This window comes from Pygocentrus nattereri, chromosome 24 (assembly GCF_015220715.1).
Source record: "Pygocentrus nattereri isolate fPygNat1 chromosome 24, fPygNat1.pri, whole genome shotgun sequence".
NCBI lineage: Eukaryota > Metazoa > Chordata > Actinopteri > Characiformes > Serrasalmidae > Pygocentrus > Pygocentrus nattereri.
Genome location: NC_051234.1, coordinates 21,331,115 through 21,358,045, shown reverse-complemented (window position 1 = coordinate 21,358,045; position 26,931 = coordinate 21,331,115). Strand labels below are relative to the sequence as shown.

At 37.6% G+C, this 26,931-nt stretch overlaps 4 protein-coding genes across 4 annotated transcripts in view; 3 read left to right on the top strand and 1 right to left on the bottom strand.

The window, feature by feature from the left end:
- The first annotated feature begins 2,001 nt into the window (after positions 1–2,001).
- On the top strand, positions 2,002–11,558 carry si:dkey-73n8.3 (uncharacterized protein LOC100150965 homolog). Its single transcript, XM_017717960.2, has 8 exons — positions 2,002–2,030; positions 3,142–3,182; positions 3,896–4,011; positions 4,707–4,862; positions 4,986–5,090; positions 5,932–6,141; positions 9,844–10,030; positions 11,120–11,558. The coding sequence occupies exons 2-8, from the start codon at positions 3,169–3,171 to the stop codon at positions 11,220–11,222; spliced, it is 891 nt and encodes a 296-aa protein (XP_017573449.1). The 5' UTR covers positions 2,002–2,030; positions 3,142–3,168; the 3' UTR covers positions 11,223–11,558.
- A 1,010-nt stretch (positions 11,559–12,568) lies between these two features.
- zgc:112332 (uncharacterized protein LOC553712 homolog) lies at positions 12,569–20,700 on the top strand. Its single transcript, XM_017717948.2, has 7 exons — positions 12,569–12,636; positions 12,995–13,110; positions 15,116–15,271; positions 15,904–16,008; positions 16,461–16,670; positions 19,870–20,062; positions 20,501–20,700. Exons 1-7 carry the CDS (start codon positions 12,623–12,625, stop codon positions 20,601–20,603), a joined length of 897 nt encoding a protein of 298 aa, XP_017573437.1. The 5' UTR covers positions 12,569–12,622; the 3' UTR covers positions 20,604–20,700.
- Positions 20,701–24,147: 3,447 nt separating this feature from the next.
- On the top strand, positions 24,148–26,175 carry sec61g (SEC61 translocon subunit gamma). The gene is made up of 4 exons (XM_017717983.2): positions 24,148–24,301; positions 25,213–25,317; positions 25,661–25,763; positions 25,992–26,175. Exons 2-4 carry the CDS (start codon positions 25,224–25,226, stop codon positions 25,999–26,001), a joined length of 207 nt encoding a protein of 68 aa, XP_017573472.1. The 5' UTR covers positions 24,148–24,301; positions 25,213–25,223; the 3' UTR covers positions 26,002–26,175.
- The window catches only part of tpk1 (thiamin pyrophosphokinase 1), a 117,306-nt gene continuing 116,172 nt past the window's right edge, over positions 25,798–26,931 (bottom strand). Inside the window, exon 9 of the mRNA XM_017717972.2 lies at positions 25,798–26,331. Coding sequence (XP_017573461.1) covers positions 26,192–26,331 — 140 coding nt within the window. The 3' untranslated portion in view covers positions 25,798–26,191. The remainder of the gene's footprint in view (positions 26,332–26,931) is intronic.

Sequence of the window (26,931 nt, the reverse complement as noted above, 5' to 3'; positions counted from 1 at the left end):
AGAAAGTGTGTGATCAGAATCAGAATTACAGTGCAAGTATGTTGCACGTACAAGCAATGTATGACATGTGACATACTAATCAAACCAGACAAGCACATAGACAAATATTTAACTAAAACACAAATAAAGTAAAAATACAATAAATAGAATGAAAAATAAAAAAGTCAATAATAAAGAGCCAGTGTGAAAGGAGTTAAAAGCGCAAGGTGTCCACTGTGGTTGATGAGGGCTAGAGCTCTATTGGCTTGTCTGGTTATGCTCACTTTGATGGCCCTAAATTTTCTACCAGAGGAAAATGGCTGGACAAGGTCATGTCCAGAGTGAGAGGGGTCAGCTGTAATCTTGTCAACACAGTTCATCACCCTGCTCTTGTAGATGTCCTGAAGCATTGACACACTAATCATGTTCTCCACTATCCTTATTATATGCTGGAATTTGCCTTGCCCTTGAGAGGTGAAAGCCAGGTAGTTAAAGATGATGGGAGGATGGACTCCACTGTGTAGAAATGTGTAGAATCATCAGGCTCTGCAACAGGTTGAAGGAGCTGCTGATGTTGAGGTGGGGTTTGCACCACCCTCTCTTCTGTCTTTTGCATGATCAGTAACAGGTGGTTGACAACAAGTGGAGTTTGCCACCATGTGCAATGTTAGTAAATCTATCCCCTATATATTAACCAGTAATATCATACTTGACCCCGCCCTCCCACCACCATACCTATCATGGAGAGAAAATGCTCAGCTAGCTCCTAGACCCTCTTTAATACTGTTTCACTCACAAATGTGCCACAGTGCTGAATGGAAGTGTGTGAAAGTTTTCAGATTCACGCTGACTTTAAAATAGCTATTTCAACAGTTTTCAGTGTTCAGCTTCAGTGTTGATCTCCCTCTCCTAATGAGAACTCAGGGAAATGATGGAAGGATGGATCACCAGTGGGGTCATTTCTTGGACTCTAATGTTCTTTTTGCATGTTCCCCTTGTCCAAACAGATTGTACTGGATCGAGTATCAGGGAGAAAACCAGATATGGACACAGGTGCTCCTCCTGCTTGGCTGGAAACCACCGGATTTTTTTAAACATGAAGCTGTGAAAATGCAGAGTTTCCCATTGTCACCTGAGATGATTTGACTTAAAATCTCCTCTCAGAACCGTTTGTCACATGGTCAAGGTGGATTTCTAAATATTGAGTTTTTTCTCCTCTGACAGGGAGCTAAGACTTTCTCACGTTTCTCACTGATGGACCTGCTCCTGAAGCTCCTTTAGTGCTCAGGTTCAAAATGTTCTTACAAAGAACTGTATGAAATAAAAAACTGATAACACTGTTAAAATACCTCACATTTAAAAGTTCCTATAAGGAGATTGTGATAAAGACATTAAAAGAACTAATTTGGTTGCAGAATTGTGTATATAATTATCGTAATATGCTTGTCCCAAGCAACTTCACAGTCCAGTGGGAGTGTGCTTTACACCACTCCAATTGACACTTGGCCTTGTGCATAGTGATCTTAGGCTTGTGTACAGTTACAATCAAAGTGATATTGAAAGCGTTGAGTTTAAAATGTGTGTATTGAATAGATTGAATATAATTTCATCCCATTAGAAATATTAGATATAGTAACTGTCCCAAAAAAAGTAACTTTACAGGAGAGGGCAAATCTTTCCAATGTAAAAAGATTTTATTCCATACAATCTTGGAGCATTTCTATTGGTCCAACCAGTATAAAATGTAAAGAGCATCTGCTGAGCTCAAATTATGCAGAAAACTAAAAATCACAAAATGTCTAGATACTGGTTTTCTTTTGCGTAGTGATGATATGTTGCCGTCATTTATTATACATATACATGCCAAGATAACATTTTTTGCATTTTTGTTTCAAGTTCAGTTGACGTACATACAAGTTCTTATGAAACCATAGTGATCTTAGACTTGTGTACAGCTGCTTGGCCTTAGAAAGCCATTTCATGAAGCTCTTTTACTGATGTTGCTTCCAGAGGAAGTCTGGAACTCTACATGCTTCAGCGTTCAGCACTATGTGAGTTTGTGTGGTCTGCTGCTGTGTAGCTGAACTGTTGTTGCTCCTAGATGCTTGCATTTCACAATTATAGCAGATCTATCAGAAATTGCATGGTTAAAGTCACTTCAGTGGAACCCATTGTACTTCCAGTGTTTGTCTATGGTGATTGCTTGAGTTGACTATATGCTTGAGTTCATATATGTGCTAGCAATGGGTGCAACTAAAACAAAGGCCTAGATAGATAGATAGATAGATAGATGGATAGATAGATAGATAGATAGATAGATAGATAGATAGATAGATAGATGGATAGATAGATAGATAGATAGATAGATAGATAGATAGATAGATAGATAGATAGATAGATAGATAGATAGATAGATAGATATGAGGCTGAATGATACATTTTTTAAAGTTAATTCTTTATATTCTACAGCCTTCTCTGGCAGAACATCAGGCATCATTCTCGAAACTTCTTAAAACTGTTTTTATTTACAATCAACATGATATCAAAAGCATTGAGTTTAAATTATGTGTATGTGTAATTATGTGTATGTGAGCATCTGCTGAGCTCAAATTATGCAGAAAACTAAAAATCACAAAATGTCTAGATACTGGTTTTCTTTTGCGTAGTGATGATATGTTGCCGTCATTTATTATACATTTACATGCCAAGATAACATTTTTTGCATTTTTGTTTCAAGTTCAGTTGACGTACATACAAGTTCTTATGAAACCAGGGCCCAGTGTGAAACACATTGAATTTGGCTCTGTGTGAGGCAGTGGCTTTGTGTCTTTATCACTGCCGAAGAGAGGCACAAATATGCAGTCACACAGTCTCCTTTGTTTATGCTGGTTTTGTGTATTACACAGATGTGTATGAGATACAAAAACAGCCCTGAGTTTCTACCCACCAGGGCTGATCCATTTGTTCTGACCTCAGGAAAAGGCAAAGGGGGATTTCTGAGTGACCTCTTTTGGTCAGAATACAAGATGAGTTCGGGCATCATAAGACTCATTAAGTACTCCAGAGAACTTTGCACAGATCAGTTTTAGCCTGTGCACTTCTTCTGTTATAAAGATCCACAGTATTTCAGTGGGTGTAAATACAACTCTCATCGTATTCCAGTGGAGTTCACTGAACACTCAAAGGACAATGATTGGTTTAAGGTAAGACTTTATTTATACTGTACTACATATGTTAATGTAATATATTTTACATATCACTGCTGTCGGAAGAAAACGTTGTAAAACCATTTTTCAGTTTTTGACATAATTTCAAACGAGCTGTTGTTCTTTATACTGTGTGTAAATTTCATGATGAATGGACCAAAAGAAACGGCCCAAAATGACTTGGAAAGACGTCTGGTTCCATTGACTTTCATTAAAACTACAGTAGGTTTTTTCCTTCTCCTGTAAAGTTACCATTTTGGAGATACGAGGTTTTCTCCTGAAAACAGCGATATGTATATATAAGGGAGAGTTTTGGTGGTCTACCAGGTCATTTTCTGTCTTGGAAACCCCTGTTTTTTCACTTACTTTACTTTGACCTTTTCCCTCTTTATATGTGTAAGTGTGTATTGAATATAAGATATTTATCTCATCAGAAATGTATATTCTGTGTGTGTGTGTGTGTGTGTGTGTTGGTAAATACATATCTACAAAATGACAACTTTACAGAAAAAGGAAAACTTTACTTTTTCCAAGTGATCTTGGGCCATTTGTTTTGGTCCATTCATTGTGAAATTTATACACAATGTAAACGGCAACAGGCATTTTCAAATTATGTCAAAACTAAAAAAATTATGGGTGATGTATGTAGATGGCAAAGTATGTTGTATTGAAGTATAAATGTTATTATCATATTAATTTTTAACATTTAGGAAGCTCTTTATCAAAAGCTGGTCATCAGATGTTCGGTTAGATGGGAAAACTGCTATTGTGACTGGAGCAAACTCAGGAATTGGCAAAGAGACGGCCAAGGACCTCGCTAAGAGGGGTGAGTACTGTCTACAGCAACTAACTTGTTTCTATTTTTTTACAGTTTTATAACTACAGTCATATGCAAAAGTTTAAACACCCCAAGTCAAATCATGTTGATTTGCTGAGTGAAAATATTGTAGCACATCCTCTATAGAGAACACACTTAAATATTCATTTAAATATTCAATGTTCATGAAATATTCAACATGTTGTTTGTTGAGGGGTACCTGAACTTTTGCATACAACTGCAACTTGCATAGTAGTTTTGTGTTGTGCATTTCAAGAATTTAACCCTTTTGTTTCCAACCAAAAATGAACATTGAAATAAGAGCATTACTATAATACTTTCAGTACAATGCAAGAAGCGTGATGATTCCATTAAACAATAATGAGCTAAAAATGACACGTATTTTTTATTTCACAAAACTCAATAGGCCTGAATAGCATGTTTACCACATTGCATATTTTAACATTACTAACCACATAATAAAGTTGCAGTTGAAGGGATTAAGTTTGGGTTGCCAAGCTGTAAAATTCAGGTACAGAAAGTAAAAAATCCTCCCCAGGATTTTGTTCCAGCTGTGTGGCTTTTCTAATGAAGTCACAGAGGCGATCAGGCAGTTGGAACAAAATTCTGGGTAGAATTTGTTTTCTTTCTGGACCTGGATTTGACACCTCTGCTCAGTTGACAGTCTATGTATTTGTGTGCAGGAGCGCGAGTGATCCTGGCCTGCAGAGACATGGCCAAGGCTGAGCAGGCAGCCAGTGAAATCATTCGAGATGTGGGAGTGGCCTCTGTGGTTCCACACAAACTGGACCTGTCAGATACCAGATCAATCTGTGAATTTGCGGAGCGCCTTTACAACAGTGGGTCAAGGCTGGTTTCATTTTCATACACATCAGTCAAAAAGCCTAGTCCAACTATTTTACAGGATTATATATAAATATGTCCCATTGCTCTGATATACTTAAAATATTTTTGTCTTTCAGCTGAAAAATCTCTGCATTTCCTGATCAACAACGCTGGTGTGGCAATGTGTCCATATGCTACAACAGAAGACGGCTTTGAGATGCAGTTTGGAGTCAATCATTTAGGTATCATTTAACCTGTTCATAATCTTGAGCAACAGATAATATGAATACTGTCGTATGCAAAAGTTTACATACCCCTGGTCAAATTACATGTTTTGATGACTTTCTAAGTGAAAATAAGATAACACATCATTGCATACAGGGAACAAATCTAAATACGACATATTTCTGCAAATGTTACATTTTTTTCCTACAAATTTTCTACTTATTTGCTAAGTTTACCATTTTGGAAAAAATAAAATCTAAAATATATATAACCACAACCTTTGCATAAATCCCATTTTATGTACTTTTTTCCGCTCTGCTAAATTATTTAAATAAACAGTAATTGTAGATTAAAATGTGCAGCAGTGCTCTCCCTGTAGAGGATGTGTTAACTTATTATCGCTAAGAAAGTCGAGAAATCATGTAAATTAACCCCAAGCTTTTACATACAAATGCATATGTAAATATAAATATATATGCTACTGATAATGAAATAATTATACAGTTATCAGAAATATATTTCCACTTAAGGAAGACAATGGAAATTTTGGAGTGAATATAGTGTATAATTTAGAATGAAAAATATGGACAAAGTGCTTGTTGCTAGACATTGTGATTGTGATACTTGGTCACCAAAAATGTATTGGCTCATGCGGATACCTTCATTTGTCAAAATACCTTCAGAAACACTTACCAGGAATGTTTGTGTTTTGTCAGGATGCTGCAGCAATGAACAATGTTGTGATTGGTTACAACAAAAATTCTGTTTGTACGTTCTCACCAGAAGCACAATAGCAACTAATCATTGACATATAGTAACATGTTGCCACATTTGTAATGGATTGGTCATCCTGTGCAGGCCACTTCTTCCTCACCTTCCTCCTGATGGACCTCCTGAAACACTCGGCTCCATCCAGGGTTATCAATGTGTCCTCTTTGGCTCACTCCATGGGCAAGATCCACTTCGAAGACCTCAACAGTGAGAAGACATACCATCCAGTGAGGGCCTATGTGCAGAGCAAGCTGGCTAATGTTCTCTTCAGCAGAGAGCTGGCCAAAAGAGTAGAGGGTAAGAGGAACACACAAATGACATTCCTGTGTTTCTAATATAGTGAGCAGTGAGTGGAAGTATGAGATTATAATAAAGTGGCCAGTGAGTGGAAGAACAAGGAACGTGTTTCAGGGCAGTCATGGGCTGGAGGTTACAGAACCAGCCTTGTGACTGCAAGGTCGCCAGTTTGATCCCCAGAGCCGACAGCACATGACCAAGGTATCCTTGAGCAAGACACCTAACCCCCAACTCCTCCCCGGGAGCTGTGGACTGGGCTGCCCACCGCGCTGGGCAAGTGTGCTCACTGCCCCCCAGTGTGTGTGTGTGTGCTCACTAGAGTGTATGTGGTGTTTCACTTCAGGGATGGGTTAAATGTGGAGGTGAAATTTCCCCGTTGTGGGACTAATAAGGGTCACTTAATTTCTAATAAAGTGAGCAGTAGAACAAGGTAGGTGTTTCTAGTAAAGTGATCAGCAGATGGTAATACAAAGTTAGTGTTTCTAATAAAGTCGAAGTACAAGGTAAATATTTACACAAAGTGCACAGTTAATGTAGAAGCAGTACATCTGACAAGATCTGACAATCTCACATTTTAGAGTAGTGGCAAAGTTTTTGGTGTCTGCTTATTGGCCTGGAGTAAAAAGTGATGAAGCAGTTGTTCCATGTAAGTGCATGGCTAATGGATCAGTCTTATGTTGCAGCGCAGATGTCTCATGTCTATACCACAAGTATTCTGGGCTACACTAAAAAGAAGCTCTGTTTATAATGATGACACTACCATTCTCTTGAAAAAAGAGAAGCCACCTATCACAAAGACACTTTCAAGAGCCATCAAAGAATTTCAAAAATATAACATGTAAAACACAGCATATTGCTGGACATTCATATCAACAGAGATAGTGTTATCATGTTTCAGAAGGAACCAAAAGTAGGGTTCAGAATTTTTTCTCAAGGCAGCCTAAATACTATCCATACTAACTTTGCAGGGATTCAAACCCCACCCCCAATGTATAAAGCTGTAACATTACCCACCATGCTTTCTATTTGCTATGAAACCTACAGTTGCAAGTCTATTTAAGAACAAAAGAAAGAAAGGAAGAAACTTGGTTTCCAACTTTTTGGTGACCCTAACATTTGTTTGGTTGTCATTCAAAATAACCACATTATACGTAGAATGTGACGCTTTCTAAAATAGATTATCCATGCTGTACTGCTCGGGTTTCCAGCTCTGTGGTGAACCGTACATCCATGACAGATCGGAGTTACTAAAGGGAAATCTTCACAGAGGATTGAACAGTGGCAATCCAGGGCACTGAAGCTTGTAGGACCCGAGCTGACCCACCCAATATGAATGCTGAAGGGCGCTTGTATTAGGGGCACTGCTAAGATCTAGAGACACTAGGGGCCTAGCCCAAATCTCTTCTGTAGGGTTGTCTGGAGGGGTTTTATTTATTTATTCATTTAACTTTTTATGAATCTATTTATTTTCATCCGCTAAATGCACCATTTTCAGGTAATTTGAGACAAAAATGAATCAAGGGTGTCCAATCTTATCCAAAAAGGCCCAGTGTTGACTCACACTGTCTGAAGCCTGAGACAAACTGACTGAAGCAGTGGAATCAGGTGTGTTTTAGCCTAATTGGAATGAAAACTTGCCTTTACACCAGCCTTTTGTGGGTAAGATCTACCCTAGAACATTGTGCAGCACAGCAAATGACAGCAAGAGAGAATGAATTACTGTTATCTACACATTCTATAAATAAATTAACATTGATGCGTAACTAAAAGCAATCCTTAAGCCATGTTTTCAGTATTCTGCTGAATGATCCATGCCATTCAATATCAGCAAAAAAGCAGGTGCACTCACACATGCACATGCAGTCCTATTACTTTATCCATATGTTTAAACAACACAGACCAAATAAGTAAAAACTGTAGTTTATTGAAATGTGTTCTCACTTCTCTCCATTATCTTCACTGAAGTCTTATCTTCTCCAATCCCCTTACTTCTGCTAGCCTTTCCCCTTGGCTTTCTATGTATTTCCTTTGCCCTCATCCCTATGGTCCTCATGTCTGTCATCTCTGAGATGTAATAAATCAAACCAGAGCATAGATTACCTTTGAACTTCTGTGTGAAAATGTCTTTCAGTAATGTTATGTGAGGTTAAATCATCTTCAACCAAGCAAAGTTATGAAAGCACCAAGCACCAGGGAAGCGGGCTAACATGCTATTAATTACAACGCATTTGGTTAATTAACTTTAATCCATAAAGAGGATTAAATATTTCAAAATCCCTCAATAATTCATACTTGAAATACAAACAAAGTCGTTCAGAGTCGGTTAATATGAAGTGCTTAATTTGCAGAGAAACCTACAGACAGATTTCTTTATAATGGTGGTGATAGGAGCCGTGGTCAGATAGTGATAAATCTGATAAAAACAGCTTTTCTGTTCTGCCTTAGAACACCCCTCATGTATTCCTCAACATAGAATTAAATTAAATTATTAAAATATGTTAAATATGATCTCAAAACTAAAATAAAACAAATGTCTCAGATATCAGGCAGTGCATTATTATATATAAACAATTATATATATATATCAATTGGTGCAGTTCTGTTTTAACTAACAGTTATTTTAGGTGGGGTAAATATTTCATGAGTAATGAAAGTAAACATTTTAGCCACATTACCTAGCTCAAGCTATGCAGAGTGGCTATTTATTAGAACCACCAGAGGTACAATCAAGAAATTCTTAAGTAAGTGATACTTTTTTGATCCCACAACTGGGGAAATTCCACCTCTGCATTTAACCCATCCGTGAAGTGAAACACCACAAACACACTAGTGAACACACACACTAGGGGGCAGTGAGCACACACTTGCTCAGAGCGGTGGGCAGCCCGGGGAGCAGTTGGGGGTTAGGTGTCTTGCTCAAGAACATCTCAGTCATGGACTGTCTGCCCTGGGGATCGAACCGGCAACCTTCCGGTCACAGGGCCAGTTCCTTAATCTCCAGCCCACGACTGCCCCTAAAGATTGCGTTTAGCACAGGATATACCTTACTTTAAAGTATTTTAACTACCTACCTAGCTGGCTAAATTAATTTAGCTGAATATTTTCAAATCTTCACAATTTCATGTCTATGTAATATGAACAGTCCTGTCTTGCCCTTCACTACCCTTAAACATGTAAAGCTGGAGATTGTTCTTCTACAAGCTCAACCTCCTTCCTCATCTGCTTTCAGAAAACAGAATGTATGACCATGTCTAACGTAATGTCTCTCTTCACTGCCTTTGTGTTTAGTGTGAAGGGGTTCTTAGGGGGGGCCTGACAGATACTCAAATGGACAAAAATAGTTTGTGCTGGCATCAAAAGATTCAGGGCTTAAGTCCTGAAGGCCCTCTTATGACAATGCCCATGACTTGTACAGTCTGAGTGTAAAAGGACAGGGACTTTTGCCCTCATCTATACTACTGTATACTAAACTATTACTAATGAGTTGATTTCCAGTCTGCTGTTGTAATGGCCACTAGTGGGCCTGCAGAAAGAGGATACAGGGATAATTTGGGAAAAAATCAAATAGTGAACTCAAAAAGTTTGCTGATAATCAATGCATCATTTCTGAGAGTGCAGTCATGCAAAGTTTCAGAAACTGGCATATTAAAAAAATAATAAAATGAATTCAAATGAAAAATATTCGGCTTTTCTTCTTGGCAGATTTAGGAGTGACCGTTTGTGCAGTTGACCCGGGGATGGTGAACACTCCGCTGGTCCGACATATGAAGAAGTCCCTCCAGTTCTTTGTGAAGACGTTTGACTTTTTGATCCGAACTCCCGCAGAGGGAGCATACACCAGCCTCTACTGTGCCCTGACCCCAGACCTGCTCACTGGGGGCTACTACAGGTGAGCAAGACTGAATCTACAAAATATCAAAAAGTCAATCTTACTTTGCACTGCCACTTTATTAGAAACACCTTACATGTTGACTGTATAGGTGTAGAATTACAGACTGTAACCCATCTGTGCAATTTATCAGCCTCTTTCTGACCTTAAACAATGGTCAGTTTAAGACCACAGAGCTGCTGTTGTGCATGCAAACATTACACACTTACATGTAAAACTATTAGTCCAATCATTTGCAGGGAGTTATCTTTTCTCTTTAATACAAATGAGGGAATATTTTGATGGAAGTATGAAGGATGTACAAAATTAAAGGCAAACTCAATTTTCCTCTTCATAGGAGAGCAAGTAAGCCACATATCACACTTCAAGTCTTTGTGAAGAGGCATGAATTATTTCACAGAAGGGGTTTCTCGCCAGCACAGTCACAACATCACGCACAAAGAGAAATCAGTGTCGTGGTTAATCTGATAACAGAGTTATGGGTACAAATGTATTCCATATTACTAAAAATATCTGAGTCCATTTCCAGCCTGCTGTTAGAATGGCCACTAGGGGGCAGCATAAAAAGGCCATAAGGATAATTTGGCAAAAAATCTAATGTACCTTTCCTGCAGTTTGGCGCTGGAACTATGAGGCTAACATCACTAAAAAGTAATGGAATCACATACCCACCAAATCTGGTGCTAACTGGATGTTTAAATCATCATAAATTTGCCTCAAATCGTGCCAAGTTGTTACAAAGTGGCCACTGAGTGAGTGAAAGTACCTAGTGAGTGTTTCTAATAAAATGGCCAGTGAGTGGAAGAACATTAGCTGATGCCTTGTGCAGGAATGAAGTTGTTAGGTAATCTAAAATAGACTTGCTTGTGGTTCCTGACACTGTTTGACATACTACTGTCTACAAACATATAGAAAATATGTTGCATAGCTTATAACAGCTTACAACAGAAGACTGAAATGTTGCTTTAAGTTTCCACTTACAGTGAGTTTGATCTTTTATCTGTCTCTCTGTATAACTGTGTACGTTTCTGTTCTCATCTAATTCAGCATTCTGGATTAATACGTTTTCCTTTTCATTCTGTTCCACAGTAACTGTGCGCTGGCACCATGCTCTAGGGCTGCCAATGATGATGCCGCTGCTGCCAAGCTCTGGGCTGCCAGCTGCTATCTGCTGGGCATCCGTTGGAGATGAATGATGTTGTCCATGCTTGGAGATATTGCATGTTAAACAGTCTCTGTACAAGCTCACTTGAATCTTCTATGCATTTCAAATATGAACTTGTAGTCCACGTAACTGTGAACATGTCAAAGATGCACTATTCCTATAGCTTACTCCACTACTCACTGTCATAGGAAAGGAAGTTAAGGTGCTATGCAATGGAATGGAATGAGTTAGAAATGATATATTCATGTTGTTTTATTTTACTGACTGTAAATCAATGATCATGGCACTGTCTGTATGTTTGGGGTTTATTGGCACCACACGCTGAAATGGCTAAATAAATAAACAAATATGCTCAAATGTGAATGCAGGCCACTGAGATATTTTTCTTAAATTCTGGGCCAACCTTGGGCCAAAATGACCAATTGATTTCTCCATCTGGTGTTGTTACTGGGGTTTTCTACATGTTCAATTTTGTGTTCTTGATATTTTGCTATAGGAATTTTATTTGATTATAGGGGCGTCTAATACAATGGACAGAAAGTAGAACTGGAAGGTAGGGGGTTCCAATAAAGTGGCCAGTGCATTATAGTACATAGTGGGTGTTTCTAATATAATGTCCAGTGAGTAGAAGTATATGATGGGTATTTCTAATAAAGAGGCCAGTTAGTGGAAATGCATGGTAGATGTTTCTAATAAAGTGGACCATGAGTTAAAGTATATGGTGGGTGTTTCCAACTAAGTGGCCAGTGAGTGGAAGTACAACATAGGAGGTTCTAATAAAGTGGATAGTAGGTGGAAGTATGTGGTGGGTGAAACTTTTCATTATTAGCTAATGACGTCCTGGAATGACTCAGGTGTTCCGACGACAGGTAGTGAACTTCTTGGATTTGTTTCCCAGACAATGGCACACACTGTAGGTGTCCACCATGGGTTATTTGTTCAAATCAAATAGAAAGCCTTATTTTAGTGCACAGTCCTCTGTAGTTGAACTGAATCCAAGTGAGTGAAAATATTTGCTTCTTACATCCACTCAGGAATATTCATGTACTCATGGTGACCTCTAGTGTCTAAAAGTCATATCGGTTCTTCATTTTTTTCCTTTGTTGCTGATCTTCCTTCAGCAAGAACAAAGCATGTGTTTGCACATCTGCTCAAACCTACAGCTCTTTATTGCAAAATCAACACTACCGTAACTTCCTCCACTGGAATTTTCATGTGTGTACTCATTAAATAGTAACTGCGACTGTGTGTAGCCTCATGCGAGTCCTATTGACCGCATTTCTTTGGCTGAGAGTGACTCAGTTACGGTGAATGACACAGTTGGAAGGGGCCGTCCTAAACTCTCCTCTTAGTAGCCTCAGTCTCTTTCATGAAACTGTGGAGTGAAGAGCTGACTCCAAATTTTTTGAAAGGAAATTTGAGGAATCATGAGCTCTATGAGGTAAGCTGGCCTTCACAGTCCATATGCTAAACTAACAACACATAGAAAACTATTAGTTGATCATAAGACACATTTTGAGTACTTTAATAAGTAAATTATGCAAATGATTACAGTTAAAGCAGTTAGCATATCACAGAGACTTACATGATACAGTACGGCTGGTATTATTCAACACACATGACACTTTGACAAGAAACAAAACATAAACTGTTAGAAAGTGTAAAAATGGATTCCTTGTGAAAGTGTAAGTAGTTTGTGTTCCTAATGAAACTGGTTTAGAACTTTGAAATCAATTATATGTCTCTACAGACTCTATTTGTTATGTTTTGTATAATTTTCTCTTTCATTTTTACTACAGAAGCTTCTTCCGTGGAGCCTGGTCATCTCCAGTGAGGCTGGATGGGAAAACAGTGATAATCACTGGTTCTAATACAGGAATAGGCAAAGAAACAGCACGGGACCTGGCCAAAAGAGGTACAGAGTATTGATATTATTATTATTATTTACAATAGTAGTACTAATAGCATAATCATGGTAGTCGTAGCAGTACAGACAGTACTAGTAATAGAAATAACAATAGAAATAGTAACAACAATAGAACTAATTGTGTTAATAATAATAGTAAATTAATAATAATATTCAGTATAGAACTACACTTATCCCTCACAGAAAGAAGTCCTTTAACAACATTAAAACAACAACAAGTGTTAGTCATAGCAGTAGTGCTAACAGTAATAGTGTATCAGTAATATTAGTAATAATAGTAATAGTCAGGGTTGGTCAAAATGCTTTGAAAAAGTAGTGATGGCTAAAGACTGAATACATTGTCCTAAGTGTGTTGAGTAATGCATTCTGTCACAATACATAATAAAGTAAAATGTTCAGAATACATTTAGAATACATTTAGAATACGTATTGATTAGACACATGGGAAAATCTCAGCTGAAATTTGTACTGAATTCATACGGTTCCTGCAGTTTTTCTCATGTAATTCTTCTCTTAATATGTTTCATGCAAAGTTTGCTTACCATTGAGCATGAAGTCATTTAGTAATATTAGTAATAGTAATAATAACAGTACAATTATTAGCACTAAAAACAGTCATTTTATCCATAATATTAGCAATAATAGAAGAATTAGTACTAGCAGCAGTACTAAACGTAATAGTTTAACAGTAATATTAGCAATAGTGGAAGTATTAGTAGTAATAGTTTTAGCAGTAACACTATTAATAGTTGAAGTATTAGTAGCAATAGCAATAGTTGTAGCAGTAATACTAGTAATAGGAGAATTATCAGAACTAGTAATAACAGTAATATTAACATTAGTAGACATATTAGTAGTAATAGTAATAGTTTAGCAGTAATATTAGAATTAGTAGAAGTATTAGTAGTAATAATAATAGTTCAGCAGTAATATTAATATTAGTAGAAGCATTAGTAGCATCAGCAATACTAATAGGTTAGCAGTGATATAGTAATAGATGAAGTATTAGTAGCAATAGCAATAGTTGTAGTAGTAATATTAGTAATAGTAGAATTATCAGAACTAGTAGTAATAACAGTAATATTAGCATAAGTAGACATATTAGTAGTAATAGTAATAGTTTAGCAGTAATATTAACATTAGTAGGAGCATTAGTAGCATCAGCAATACTAATAGGTTAGCAGTGATATAGTAATAGAACAAATAGTAGTAAAGGTAATAGTTTTAGCACTAATATTAGGAATAGTTAAAGTATTACTAGTAACAGTTATATTAACAGTAATAGTTTCAGCAGTAATATTAGTAATAGATGAAGTATTAGTACTAATAATAACAGTTTAGCAGTAATATTAATATTAATAGATTATTAAATGTTTTTTCTCATCATTCAGAGATCAGATGGTAAATGTGGTGAATGCAGTGTGAATGTATATGAATAACACTGTATAGCATCATTCAATATCCTGAAACAGTGCTGGAGATGGAACTCAGCACCTGTCAGCAAGAGCAACAAAGCAGAAAATCATTTATTCAGAAGGGATTTGCTGAAACATTTGCATTTTGTTTTTTGGTGTATTGATGTTTTCTCATCTCAATAAATAAATTACCCTGTCAAAAGTAACTTTTCACTCAGGGCCTGGTCTAACTTTTGTGTGGAAACTTTCCTGAACTTTTCTCACACTTATACAGTGTATTTTACTTTTCAGTTGTTGAATTCCAAAGCAATGTGCAGTTTTGAAGGTCCAACACTCTGAACGTTTGCCCAGAACATGTAGACTGTTGTTTTGTTGTTGCTTTACTGTAGATTACAGCCTTTATTTCAACTATTTTTCTTCTGTTGCCTTGCCTTTGCTTCGACACATGAGGGCACAGCATTCATTTCTCATGCACAATTTACTGCCACATGCAAATCTGTATGGGCTGCTTCCTATTGGTGTGAGAACCACATGGAATAGATAAGATTCTCACATTTTCTCTGGTTTGTCATTCTCAGGAGCTCGTGTTATCTTGGCCTGTAGAGATTTAGAGAAAGCAGAAGCAGCTCGAAAGGAGCTGGTGGAGGATTCTGGAAATCCAGACATTGTGGTGAAGAAGCTGGATTTGTCAGACACCAAATCAGTCAAGGAGTTTGCAGAGGTTATAAACACAGGTATTTAATTTTTCTATACTATCTGAAGCACTTCGAAACATTGCTATTACAATACTGTGATTAAAGATTATTGTTATCAGTAGTACTAGTTGTAGCAGTAGTAGTAATAGCAGCATACTAAACACTATATATATTATTTAAATAAATAAATAAATAAATAAATAAATAAATAAATATATATATATATATATATATATATATATATATATATATATATATATATATATATATATATATATATATATATAGTGGTCTCAGAGTTTCTGGAAAGGAGCAACGGAAAATTTCAGAATTTAGAAAAAAATAAAGTAAAAGTAAAATGAAGAAATAGTTTCTAGTTAACTATTAAAATTTAGGCACGTTTCAAAGATTCACACTGAATGCTGATTTGTGATGAAAAACTTCATAATAAATTTTCAAATAATGCAAAATAGAAGCATTTTCATTAGTGGTCTCAGAGTTTCAGACCCCACTGTAGTGTCATAGTAATACCAGTAGAAGTAGTAGGATTAGGAGTATAAAATTGGGATTTTGTCCTGTGTAAATCCACTTACACCATCATAGCCCACCACACTGAGCTTGCACAGAAAAGCCATAGGTACTAATGGTTATATTTTCCCTTGGCATTTCAGAAGAGAAACAACTTAACATCCTCATCAACAACGCTGGCATCATGATGTGCCCATACTTGAAGACTGCAGATGGCTTTGAGATGCAGTTTGGGGTCAATCACTTGGGTAAGAACCTTCTGTGTCCACTTTTGTCCACTTTCTTCATCTCAGACCAGAAGAACTGATTAGCTGCAGGAGGTCCAGACCATCAACGAAATCCAATTTACTGCATCCAGCTAATCAGTTAATTCTTTATCCATGTCTGGGCTTGAATAACTCGTGCAAACCAAGCAGCCATTGTTAGTCTGAATGAACCCAAAATAAGAGCGCATTCCTTGTGCTTTCTCAAGTAATTTCGTTAGCTGGCCATACTAACAGGAAACAACTTACTTACTACCAGTCCTTTCCCCCTCAAAACCGTCACATGTTCGCATCCTTTTTTCAATATACATCCTCTTCCATGCATTTACTCTGTTTAGTAAACAAATCAAAAGCAGGATATGTGAGACAAAGGAAACCCCAAGATTCTCAAGCACAAGTATCTCTTTATTTATATAGACTGCTACCTTGCTTTTCAGGTCACTTCCTGCTTACCTACTTGTTGCTGGACTTAATAAAGAGGTCTGCCCCGGCCAGGATTGTAAACGTGGCCTCAGTGGCCCACACATGGGGCAGCATCCGCCTGGACGATATCAACAGTGAGAAGAGTTACGCTCCCAGGAGGGCGTATGGACAGAGCAAACTGGCCAACATCCTCTCCACACGCTCCCTGGCCAAAAGACTGCAGGGTATGTGTTCATTGTAGGATTTATTTAACCTAGGGTTAGTCACACTGGGATTAAAAAGCTCTAAGTCCTGTCCATGAAGGTAGCACACAAAAAAATATGAACTGCCCATATCATGGAAAACTGCATTTTCCCTGCTTTTTTTCCAAATGAAAGACTATTTGATGTTTTATGTTAACACTGTTTAACTCCCCAGTCAATACAGCCCATATATGGAAACAAGCTGCAGAACAGCCATCAGATTTTTTATCATGTCACAGGAACCAGCAAATTTACCTATATCCACCTATTCAGCCTACAGCAGTTTAGCCCCACTTGGTAAACCTGAGGTTATGTTTCAGCCTGAACTGTGGTTTGAATGAGGCAAAATATCGGGCAGCCAATCAGGACACAGCTTGCTTACATACAAAGTCATATGCAAAAGTTTGGGCACACCTTGACAATTTACATTAATCGCATAACTGCTTATTGGATAAATTTAACACACTAGGGGAAAAAAACAATGAAACATAAAATGAAACCTGTGGAAAAGTTACGGGACATTTATTTGTGTTTTTTCCCCAATGCATAGAAATTGTGCACTAAACTTGACAGGAAAATGTCATGTTTAGGTCTGTCCCCTGTGGAGGATGTGTTAATAGATTTTCAGTTAGAAAATAAACAAATGTAATGACTGTATCAGTCATGAAGGCACAGTAACAAAAAGAGCCTGTGTAATTCTAGGGGTGAGTTTTTAGCATGTAAACCCACTTACAAGTTAGGATTAGGGTCAAAAGGATTAAAAGAAGAATGTAGAAGAATATAGGGTATGGGCTCTTTATATCACCAAAGCACTAATATATAGAATAACAAATGGAAATTATGAATATTTTAAAGTCAAGTCAGTTCAGTCATTATGGTTTTCAGCATGTGCACTAGTGGAAGCATGTTGTGACTGATTAGTTTTCTGATGTGATTGTCATACAATCCATGTCACAGCATGCCACCTCAGCAGTGCTTAATTGCTCTGAATTCAATAACACTAGACCTCATGCAATGCAGGCATGAGGTAGGCCGGCTTATTACAGCCCTAAATCTAATGGCCAGATAAAAGCTATTCGGCTAAATATTATGGCTACACATTATGCGATTTGCCTCGAATGCTTTTTGCCTTAAACTACATTGAATCCACATTAGTGAGTCAGTGCAAGGCCCTTAGTTTACACGAAAACCTCCAGAGAAACACTGTTGTGGAGTTGTAACCGGACAGGCTGTGCACAGAACAGACGTAAAGCACTGTAACTGGTGAGAGGGCTTTTGTATGTTGCCACTTTCTGAGATATCAGAACAGCAAAAGCCAAGACCTCAATAATGTTTAACAAATAATGAATTGCCCAACTTGATATTTAGTCTTTGGAGTTTCCTACAGAGGTCTGCAAACTATTACGTTTAGAAAAACCTTTAATTGTGTGGCCAATTGAGTTCAATAACAGTATGGAAAAAGGCTACCATAAAATAGATCATTCGGTGGGCTTGACCAATGATAAAGCCAGTTTGATGTTCTTCATTGTCTTCTTCTCATTATTATTCTGTGCTTTTTTGTACCATTTTCACAGCTCACGAGCTAGAACTATGAAACTTACGCAGGATCATAGGGCCTATGCGGGAAATAGTGTGTTTATGTTTTTGGGACTGATCGCTTATATGGTTTTTGTACTGTGTTTGTTCAAACTCGATAGTAAAGGCCTAGCAGCACAGCAACTCCTTAACAACCACCCAGGGTGCCATAGCAAGGGCACCTTAGGAACCATCTGGGTTATCATAGCAACGGTCAAGCAACAACTTAGCAATGTTCTAGGATACCATCCCAATTGTTTAGCAGCAACTCAGGAACCACATAGGATAACATAGCAACAGTTTATCAACACCTTAGCAATCACCTGTATAACATAGCAACGGCACAGTGGCATTATGGCAACCACCTTAGATACCAAAGCACTGCCCTAGCAACACCTTAGGATAGCATAGCAATGATCTAGGGACATCTTAGCGACAACCTCAGATTCATTGGCAACGGCTTTGTCAAGCTAACTTTGTTTCCCCCATAGTTTGTATTATTGCTTCTACAACCCCACTTATCAGAAAAGGTTGGCGTGGTTTGTTAAATTACATTTAAAACTAAAGTAAAGTAATTTTTTTGACCTGTATTACATTGCAAACAACACAACAGCACATTATTTAATGTTTACCTTCATGATTTTTCTTCCACAGCCACACCTCTAGGTACTTTTCAACATTGCATCACAGAAGTGTAAGTTACCTTTGCCAAAGCCACTGACAAAACCCCATGCATTTTGGACTTGTTGCTGGTAACAGTCTGGATTGTCTTTTTCATGTCTGGTCTGGAGCACATGGGGTCCTTTTCTTCCAAAAAAAGACCTGAAATAATAATTCATCTGCCTGCAATACGTTTCCACTGTGTGATGGTCCGTCGCAGATGTTATTCAGCAGTTATTCAGCATAGGCTTGCACCCTTGCCCTTTACACCGTGAAATTCCTCCAGATTCCTCTTTTGTTATACACTGCAGAGGTAACCTATCTAAATCCTTCCCTATCATTCTTTGAAGCACATTATCTTTGAGCACTTTAATCATTTTCTCACACATTTGTTCTCAAAGTGTTGATCCTTGGCCCATGCTTGCATCCTTGGCCCATGCTTGGACGAAGATTTCATATCAAATCATGATTATAATCACCAGTTGGCATCACGGTTTTCAAAACACATAATTATTTAATTCTTTAAATATTTTTAATGCCTTAAATTGCCCCCATACCAGCTTTTTTGACATGTGTTGCAGGCCTGAACGGCAGAAATGGATATATATATTCATAAATGAAATGAAGTTGACCAGACAAAACATGACATATCATATGTTCACACTGTATGTAATGAAATACAAGACAACGTAAATTTTACAAATCACTGCTTTATGTTTTTTTGCATTTTCTGCATCGTCCCGACGTCTCCTGATTTAGGGCTGTAATTCCAAACAATATATTTTGGGGCAATACTTACTTTTGATCAGTTAACTTATCTGGAAGCACATCATGGCCTTCAGTGTTAAGCTGAATTAAGTCGAATGATATGAAGATGATCAGTGTCACTCTGTGTCTGAATGTTCTGGGTTTTTGTGTGTCTGACCATGCGTGTGGTGTTTTGTAGGCACTGGTGTAACAGTGTACTCACTACACCCTGGTGTGGTGCGATCAGAGCTGTGGAGAAACCTCAGTAAGCCCATACAGATCGCAGTGAACATCTTCAGCCTTTTCACCAAAACTACCATGCAGGGAGCTCAGACGTCCATCTACTGCGCTGTGGAGCATCAGCTGGAGGGACAGAGTGGGGGATATTACAGGTACAGCGCACGGTACTGTAACAGAGCCATATGTATGACTCGGTCACTACAAAAACGAAGAAGGAACCAACTATGTTATACGTAATATAATAATGATTAAAGCAGATTTTTCATCCAAGGTTTTAAGCCATCACTCTGAATGATCTTATTTGACGTGTCTTATTTGTATTTTCAGTCCTCTATTTGGCTAAATACTGTTGTGGCATGTTTATTTATTTTCATTCTGATTTTGTTTGTGGAAAAGCTGAATTATGGAGTGAATGCTAATCTTAATGACCAGTATTATACATAGAATTGTTATATTTACGTCTAAATAAAAGAAGACCCCCTGGTGGCCGGGGTGCCCTAAGCAGCCGCTTATGTCATTCTTCAGGTAAAGCAGGCTCTGATTTACAGCTATATGTAATACTTGACTCTGTGAATGTGCTTTGTTTGCAGTGGCTGTGCACCAGCAAGATGTTCCAGAGAAGCGTCTGATGATGAAATGGCTCAGAAGCTGTGGGAGCTCAGCTGTCAGATGCTTGGCATTAACTGGGACTGACAGATTGAATTTAAGAACACGTTTAGTACACAATGTTTGAAGTGTACAGTGGGCAATTTGAGTGCATGTAAGACAAATAAATTGTTGTTTTTTTGTTGCTTTGTTGTACCTCGGATCTTATATCCCCCTTCCCCTACTGGGAGCCAGTAAAGATGTAACAGGGGAACGGTCGCTACAAGCTTCAGTATAGACTGCTAGTAGTTGCAGCACTGCATGCATGTAATGCTATTTTTATGGAATTTTGCTGTTTTTTTAAATGCATTTAATGATAATATTATATAAATATATTATTATAATGATAATAATATACATTAAATTTGCAAATAAAGTAAATATATATTTGGGTCTACATTCTACAGAAATGCCCACTTTTTTATGCATCCATAGGAGTCAGTGGTGTTACTGATCGTCACTGGTGATACCCATAAGAAAGGAAGCACCGGAGACAGTAACACCAGTGATATTGTTCATCAAAAATGCATTGTACAAAATGGCTGCTAGAGAGCATCAAACCACAGGTTGTCAATCATTGTATATCTGCTAAAATATGTAAGTTAATCCATTTGTATTCTATTTTTTCACCTAAGAATAAAGCAACTAAACTAAAGGCTTCATATGGAATCATGAGCTAAATGGCCAAAATTTCTGATAACTGAAAGAGACAGCTACCAGTAGACTATTCTTCATAGAGCTCCGAAAATAGGTAAAAGGACGTGAAATGCTGTCATCAGTGTAATTGCTATTTCAAAATACTCTTTGTTATACAGTGTTATTTGTTATTTAAAAGACTTTTAGTTATATAGTAACACCAGTGACATGACTCCTGGGGACCACAACTTTCACTTATGCACATTTTAATGCACACTTATGCACATTTTAATGTTTTATTTGCTCGATGTGCCACACTGGAAAAAATAAAATATGGAATGTGTCTTGTGCAAAAGTTATGGCAGTTATATACACAACATTTTCCAAAACAAATGTCATATTTGTAGCGCTGTCTGTAGAGAATAAAGGTAAGGTAAAAGTAAATGATTTGGAGGAAAAATATTGGACATAGACTTGTCTTAGGGTGAAGGCTGCAGGTGAAGTAAGACAGGTCTTGCTAACACTGAAGGCTCCTCTTCACTACGCTTTTATTCAGTTTTATTATCACACACAGCACCTGTACACATTACGTGTAAAAGTGAAATTTCGCGTTTTGGCTAACATGTTTAACATGAAACCTCCTTTGATTTGTGACTTCACTACATATGACCATGGCTTATATAGTTATGTTGCTATGCTCTGTTTTAATATTAATACAACGTAGGCGGTTACTATTCAAGCTTAAACGTCCAGAGAAAGGGAAGACTGATACTCCAATTCAGAGAAAAAAAACATTTCTGTCATTTTACAAACTTCACATTCATTGGCATGTTTTTTACATTTATTTTGCATGTCAGATCTAACAGATCAGATACATGGATTTCCCCAAACTGCAGCAGCATTGATGACTTTTATTTTGAAAGCGATGCTTGCGCTACTCGAACAACTATGAACCCTAAAACGTACAAAATACGATTTAAAACGCGCGGACATACTCGTGTTAACATGTTAACACAATAATTTGCGTCCGTCATCTCCTGTGCTTAATATGGGACTGAATGATTTAGAAACTGTGGGAAAATGTCAAAAAAAAAGAAAAGAAAATAATATTGTACCCCGTTGTATGTCTGCGGCTGGGGACCGCGTATGTGGTGTGGCGCTCAACAAAACAGCTATTAGAAAAAGTCCACTTGTTTGAGTGATGTTTGAATATGTTTCAATATAATCTGCTATATTGGAAAGGTCAGAAAGTACACATCCATTAAACTGAAGATTGGACCAGACAAAATCATGGAAACCTCAGACGAAATCGGGGACTAGCATTTCCATTATTCTGAATACCTTTCGGACATCCAGTAAGTGTGAAAGTGAGTGTAGGTACCAGAGGTGTTTCGAGTAAACTGGCAATTAACCGAGAGAAATGAGGAAAAAGTGTGCTGGAGGACAGCGGAGATATCTTTATCTATTTTTATTGAACAAAATGTCCTTTTAATTCAAGGCGTACTAAAAATAACAGTTTAGTACCACTCGCTGCTAACTTTGCATTCCAGGACCCTTTCCTGCATTTTGCAAATAAGTAAACCAGGTGCTCGAAGGTAATAAACTAAGACTGGACATAAACGTAGGCCTACTTCGAAATAAAACAAGCAGAGGTGGACAAAGTACACAAATCATGTACTTGAGTTAAAGTAGAGGTAAAATACTAAAGTAAAGTAGAGGTAAAATACTAAAGTAAAGTAGAGGTAAAATACTAAATTACCAAGGTAAAATACTACAGTAAAAGTAGAAGTCCTTACTCTAGACCTCAGTAAAAGTACTAAAGTATTTGCCTTCAAATGTACTTAAGTATCAAAAGTAAAAGTACTAAAAAATATATTATGGCTCTGATGTCCTGTTATCATTTTTGTAACAAGACTCGCTTCATGAACTCATTTCAGGTGAAAGTCCTCCAGCATGTCTCTTGGTAAACCAGTCTTTTAATAGAACGTCATTAATTAGTGACGCTGACGTCTATTAAAATGATCAGAAGCACAAAACACTGAAGGTAAACAGTTTCCATCAGGGAGAACCGAGTGGCTCTGAAATCACTTTTACACACAAGCAACGTTTCAGTTTAAGATTACTTTGTAAATTAGTTACATAGTTGAATAAAAACTGGCTTTAAACTCAGGATCACAAAGTTTTCCTTTACTGTATTGATCTGTAGATCTCTGTTCATAAACATAAACTAACCCAAACTAATTTACTATAAAATGAAAGTGTTTGTATGAATTCAGAAAAAAGAAACGTTCCAGTCACGACTGCATGTGTGGACATATTTCTATATTGTTGTCTATTTACACAAAGTTAGGTTAGTTCATAATTTAGGTGACGAATGTGCTCCCAATTTTTTACACTGCTGCACTGACATTGAACCATGTGCTGCACTGGGTCTGTATGACCAACAGGTCAAAACAAGCTCAGAACAAAGTGACCGCTGTGCCCTGATTGGTGCTCTTGCTTTGTGCTTATTTCGTTTTGACATGTTATGTTTTTATACACACAGAAACCAAAAGGAACGACAGATTTCTCAAAATGTAGTGGAGTAAAACTCAGATATTTGACTCTGAAATGTAGTGGAGTGAAAGTAAAAAGTCGCACAAAATGGAAATACTTAAGTAAAGTACAGATACAGAAAAAACTACTTAAGTACAGTAACGAATTACATTTACTTAGTTACTGTCCACCACTGAAAACAAGACAATAAGACAAGATAAGATAGTCCTTTAGTCCCACAACGGGGACATTCTCAACGAGCATCAACTGATTTAGAAGGTGTTTGTGCCCAAATGGTGCCGTAGTCACTGAGTCGTTCACCAAAGCTTTTCGGACTCTGAAACCTGTGAAAATCAAGCTTTTGAGGGAAACCGCAGCACTAGCGTCAGACCTTCAATAGGGAGGTTTACTGCACATACTCGACAAGCGGGGCGGCGCTGTCGCCAAGCGCCACTCTGCGCATGCGGGTCTCTACGCTACGTCAGCCTTTTGGTCAGGTTTAGACCTACGTGGCTTTAGAGAACATATAGAGCTGCACGGCTAACGTCGCCTCAGACCTTCGTTTACGAACACAGGTGGGCTGTTTGACTAATTTTGTACTTCTATAAATCTTTTTTTTTAGGATATACGAAGTGTGAGTAGCTTAAAGTGTGATGGCATAATGTGCGTAGTGTTAACTGGCTGGCTAGCATTAGCGTTAGCTCACTTTTCGCAGCTAACGTTACACTTTCGTCGACCTATAACGTTATTTCAGCCGACGTGTTCAACGTTAGCTAAACTAAATAAGATAATTCAACTCGAGTGTGTATGTTTGAACGGCTTATCTTAGTTCGGTTTAGTCAGTACAGGGCTAAGCTGAAATATTTTGGCCGTTTTACGGCAAAAAAGCTAACCTAGATGTGTTGCTACTGAAAGATTTTCGTGGCGTTAAAAAAGCTCGCAGGCCTGACGTGATAGCCTTAATTCGCGTAAAGAGTTTTCTATTTTCTGAAACACGACCTGTATGAAATCTGAGTTCCAACAGGCAGAAGGCGAAACGGTCTTATATCGGCACTGCCGACTCGGAAATTTTTATACTTCGCTCAATTTTTCTGGGTTAGTGTGGAGAGTTAACCGCTAATGGTCGTCGCTCTAACGTTATGCTTGTCTAAGTTGTAGCTAGATGAGTCAGTGTGAGTTTCGGGATTTAAACCCCAGTTCTCCAGTTAAAACCCAAGCAGCTCTCTAATGAGACCACGACTAAGGAGACGGGGGCATTATATGAGCCCTGTTGTAGCCAAAAACGTATGAACTCTTCTGAAACGTATATCAAATCTGATGTTCAAGAGCATTTGTATCAACACACACCTCAGATTTAGGTTTGTGACTGGCTCAATCAATTTAATGAATCTTTGGTGGGGGGGGGGAAGGCAAATGTCCCTTAACTGGCTAATTTAACATACCTTCAGTGTGATTTTTGCTCATCTGTGTATACATCTCTCCTCAGCCAAAGCCAACATGGATCAAGTAATGCAGTTTGTGGAGCCCGGGCGGCAGTTCGTGAAGGACTCCATCAGACTTGTCAAAAGATGCACAAAACCAGACAGAAAAGGTCAGTAATGCACTGTATGGTTTGGCAGTTCTAATAGGAACTGGAACTAGGCTTAATCTAGGTCTGGGAAAAATGGATTGGTTTCCCAGACACAACATTGTATTGAATCTTACTAGCAAACAGACTTCTCTGGGAATGTCCTGACTTCTTTACATTTAGTTTTGACTAATGAAAGGTTTAATGAAGAAAGGTTTTCTTGTTTAATTACTTAAAATCAGTGCCTTTAGTGAAGTGATTTAAATGAAGAACTAAACAATTAAAGAAAACTATGAATGTAATTTTGCTGTAAATGAATGTTTTGTGCCAATAATGCCCCTCCCTTTCTGCACTTCCCCCATTGCAGAATTCCAGAAGATTGCCATGGCAACGGCGATTGGATTTGCCATCATGGGTTTCATCGGATTCTTTGTCAAACTCATCCACATCCCCATCAACAATATCATTGTGTAAGTCACCCTTTAAATAAACAACCAACCATAATTGCAGTTTTCCAGTCATGTTAAATTTTATTCAAATTAAGCTTGAGTTTAATATATTAAAGTGCATCATTAAAAATATGTGAACACTGGCAGACAGTACACCATCTTGGTTCAGAGGCTTACTGTGCATCACCTATTGAACATTTCACATTCTGTGCTGTGGCATCAGTGAAGACCTTGCTTTTCTCTTTTTAGTGGTGGTTGAAACTGTTGCATCCTGAAGCTGTTTGGACCGTGAGAGCATGAAGCAGTGTTGGGTGCTGGGACAGGAGTGAATATGTAAATTCATTGTTCTTTTTATTTGTGCAATTTTTTTTGGCTGTGTTAATAAATCATATAAAACTGTCAATTCTCTTTTTAATAAAAAGGCTAATAGTTGTGTTAAGGCACTTCTTTTAAAGCTTTTTAATCCCCATACTCCATAACAGAGGCCTGTCTGTGGTGATGGTCACAGGTTTTCTCTCCTGCTCGTCGCCAGGGTCCTCATAGGTGTTGGACGTACTGACAAGCTTGCCAAACTCCAGCACCGTGTTGTCTGTAAATGGGGACAATGAAAACATGTCATTTTTTTAAATAATTCAGACTATTTTCAAACTAATTTCATTGTAATGCCACTTTTTAGGCACTTGTAATCTGTTCTGTCTAAACAGTCCTATCAAAAATAATCCATACTGCGAGGTGCAATACTTCTATACTCCATTGAATCTTAAGTGATATTTTTGGTAAAGTTGTCATACAGTTCTTTCACAACTCTAATTGCTAATGCAAATTGTAGGAGAAAATATTGAAATACTGACTCTGTACCTCCTGAATGATGGACATAGCTAAAGTGACTTAACTCTTAAAGAGTGATTCTGAAGAAATAACGTATAAGGGAAGTTATTTTAAATGTTTATTTCAAAAGGTGCCACAAGGGTTCTCTGACTGATGTTTGAAAAAGATTTGTGAGGGTGTAGAAACTTCTAAAGAACCGTCAGATAATGTAACAATTCTCTACTGCTTTAAGGATTCTTCAGAACCATCAGCCATTCAACCAGTGTAGGCGCTTAAAAAGAAAAAGTCTGGTGGCTGATGTTTTATAAACTGCTACTTCTTTTGTTTCCTTTTTTCTACTTTCCTAAGCAGTTATGGACTG

Bases quoted from the DNA above. Each gene is read 5' to 3' on its own strand.
- si:dkey-73n8.3 (XM_017717960.2), top strand. The intron at 4,012-4,706 runs GTGAGTACTGTC...ATTTGTGTGCAG, and splicing joins CAAGGACCTCGCTAAGAGGG to GAGCGCGAGTGATCCTGGCC. The intron at 4,863-4,985 runs GTGGGTCAAGGC...TTTGTCTTTCAG, and splicing joins TGCGGAGCGCCTTTACAACA to CTGAAAAATCTCTGCATTTC.
- zgc:112332 (XM_017717948.2), top strand. The intron at 15,272-15,903 runs GTATTTAATTTT...TTGGCATTTCAG, and splicing joins TGCAGAGGTTATAAACACAG to AAGAGAAACAACTTAACATC. The intron at 20,063-20,500 runs GTACAGCGCACG...CTTTGTTTGCAG, and splicing joins CAGAGTGGGGGATATTACAG to TGGCTGTGCACCAGCAAGAT.
- sec61g (XM_017717983.2), top strand. From the start codon at position 25,224: ATGGATCAAGTAATGCAGTTTGTGGAGCCCGGGCGGCAGTTCGTGAAG. The intron at 25,318-25,660 runs GTCAGTAATGCA...CCCCCATTGCAG, and splicing joins CACAAAACCAGACAGAAAAG to AATTCCAGAAGATTGCCATG.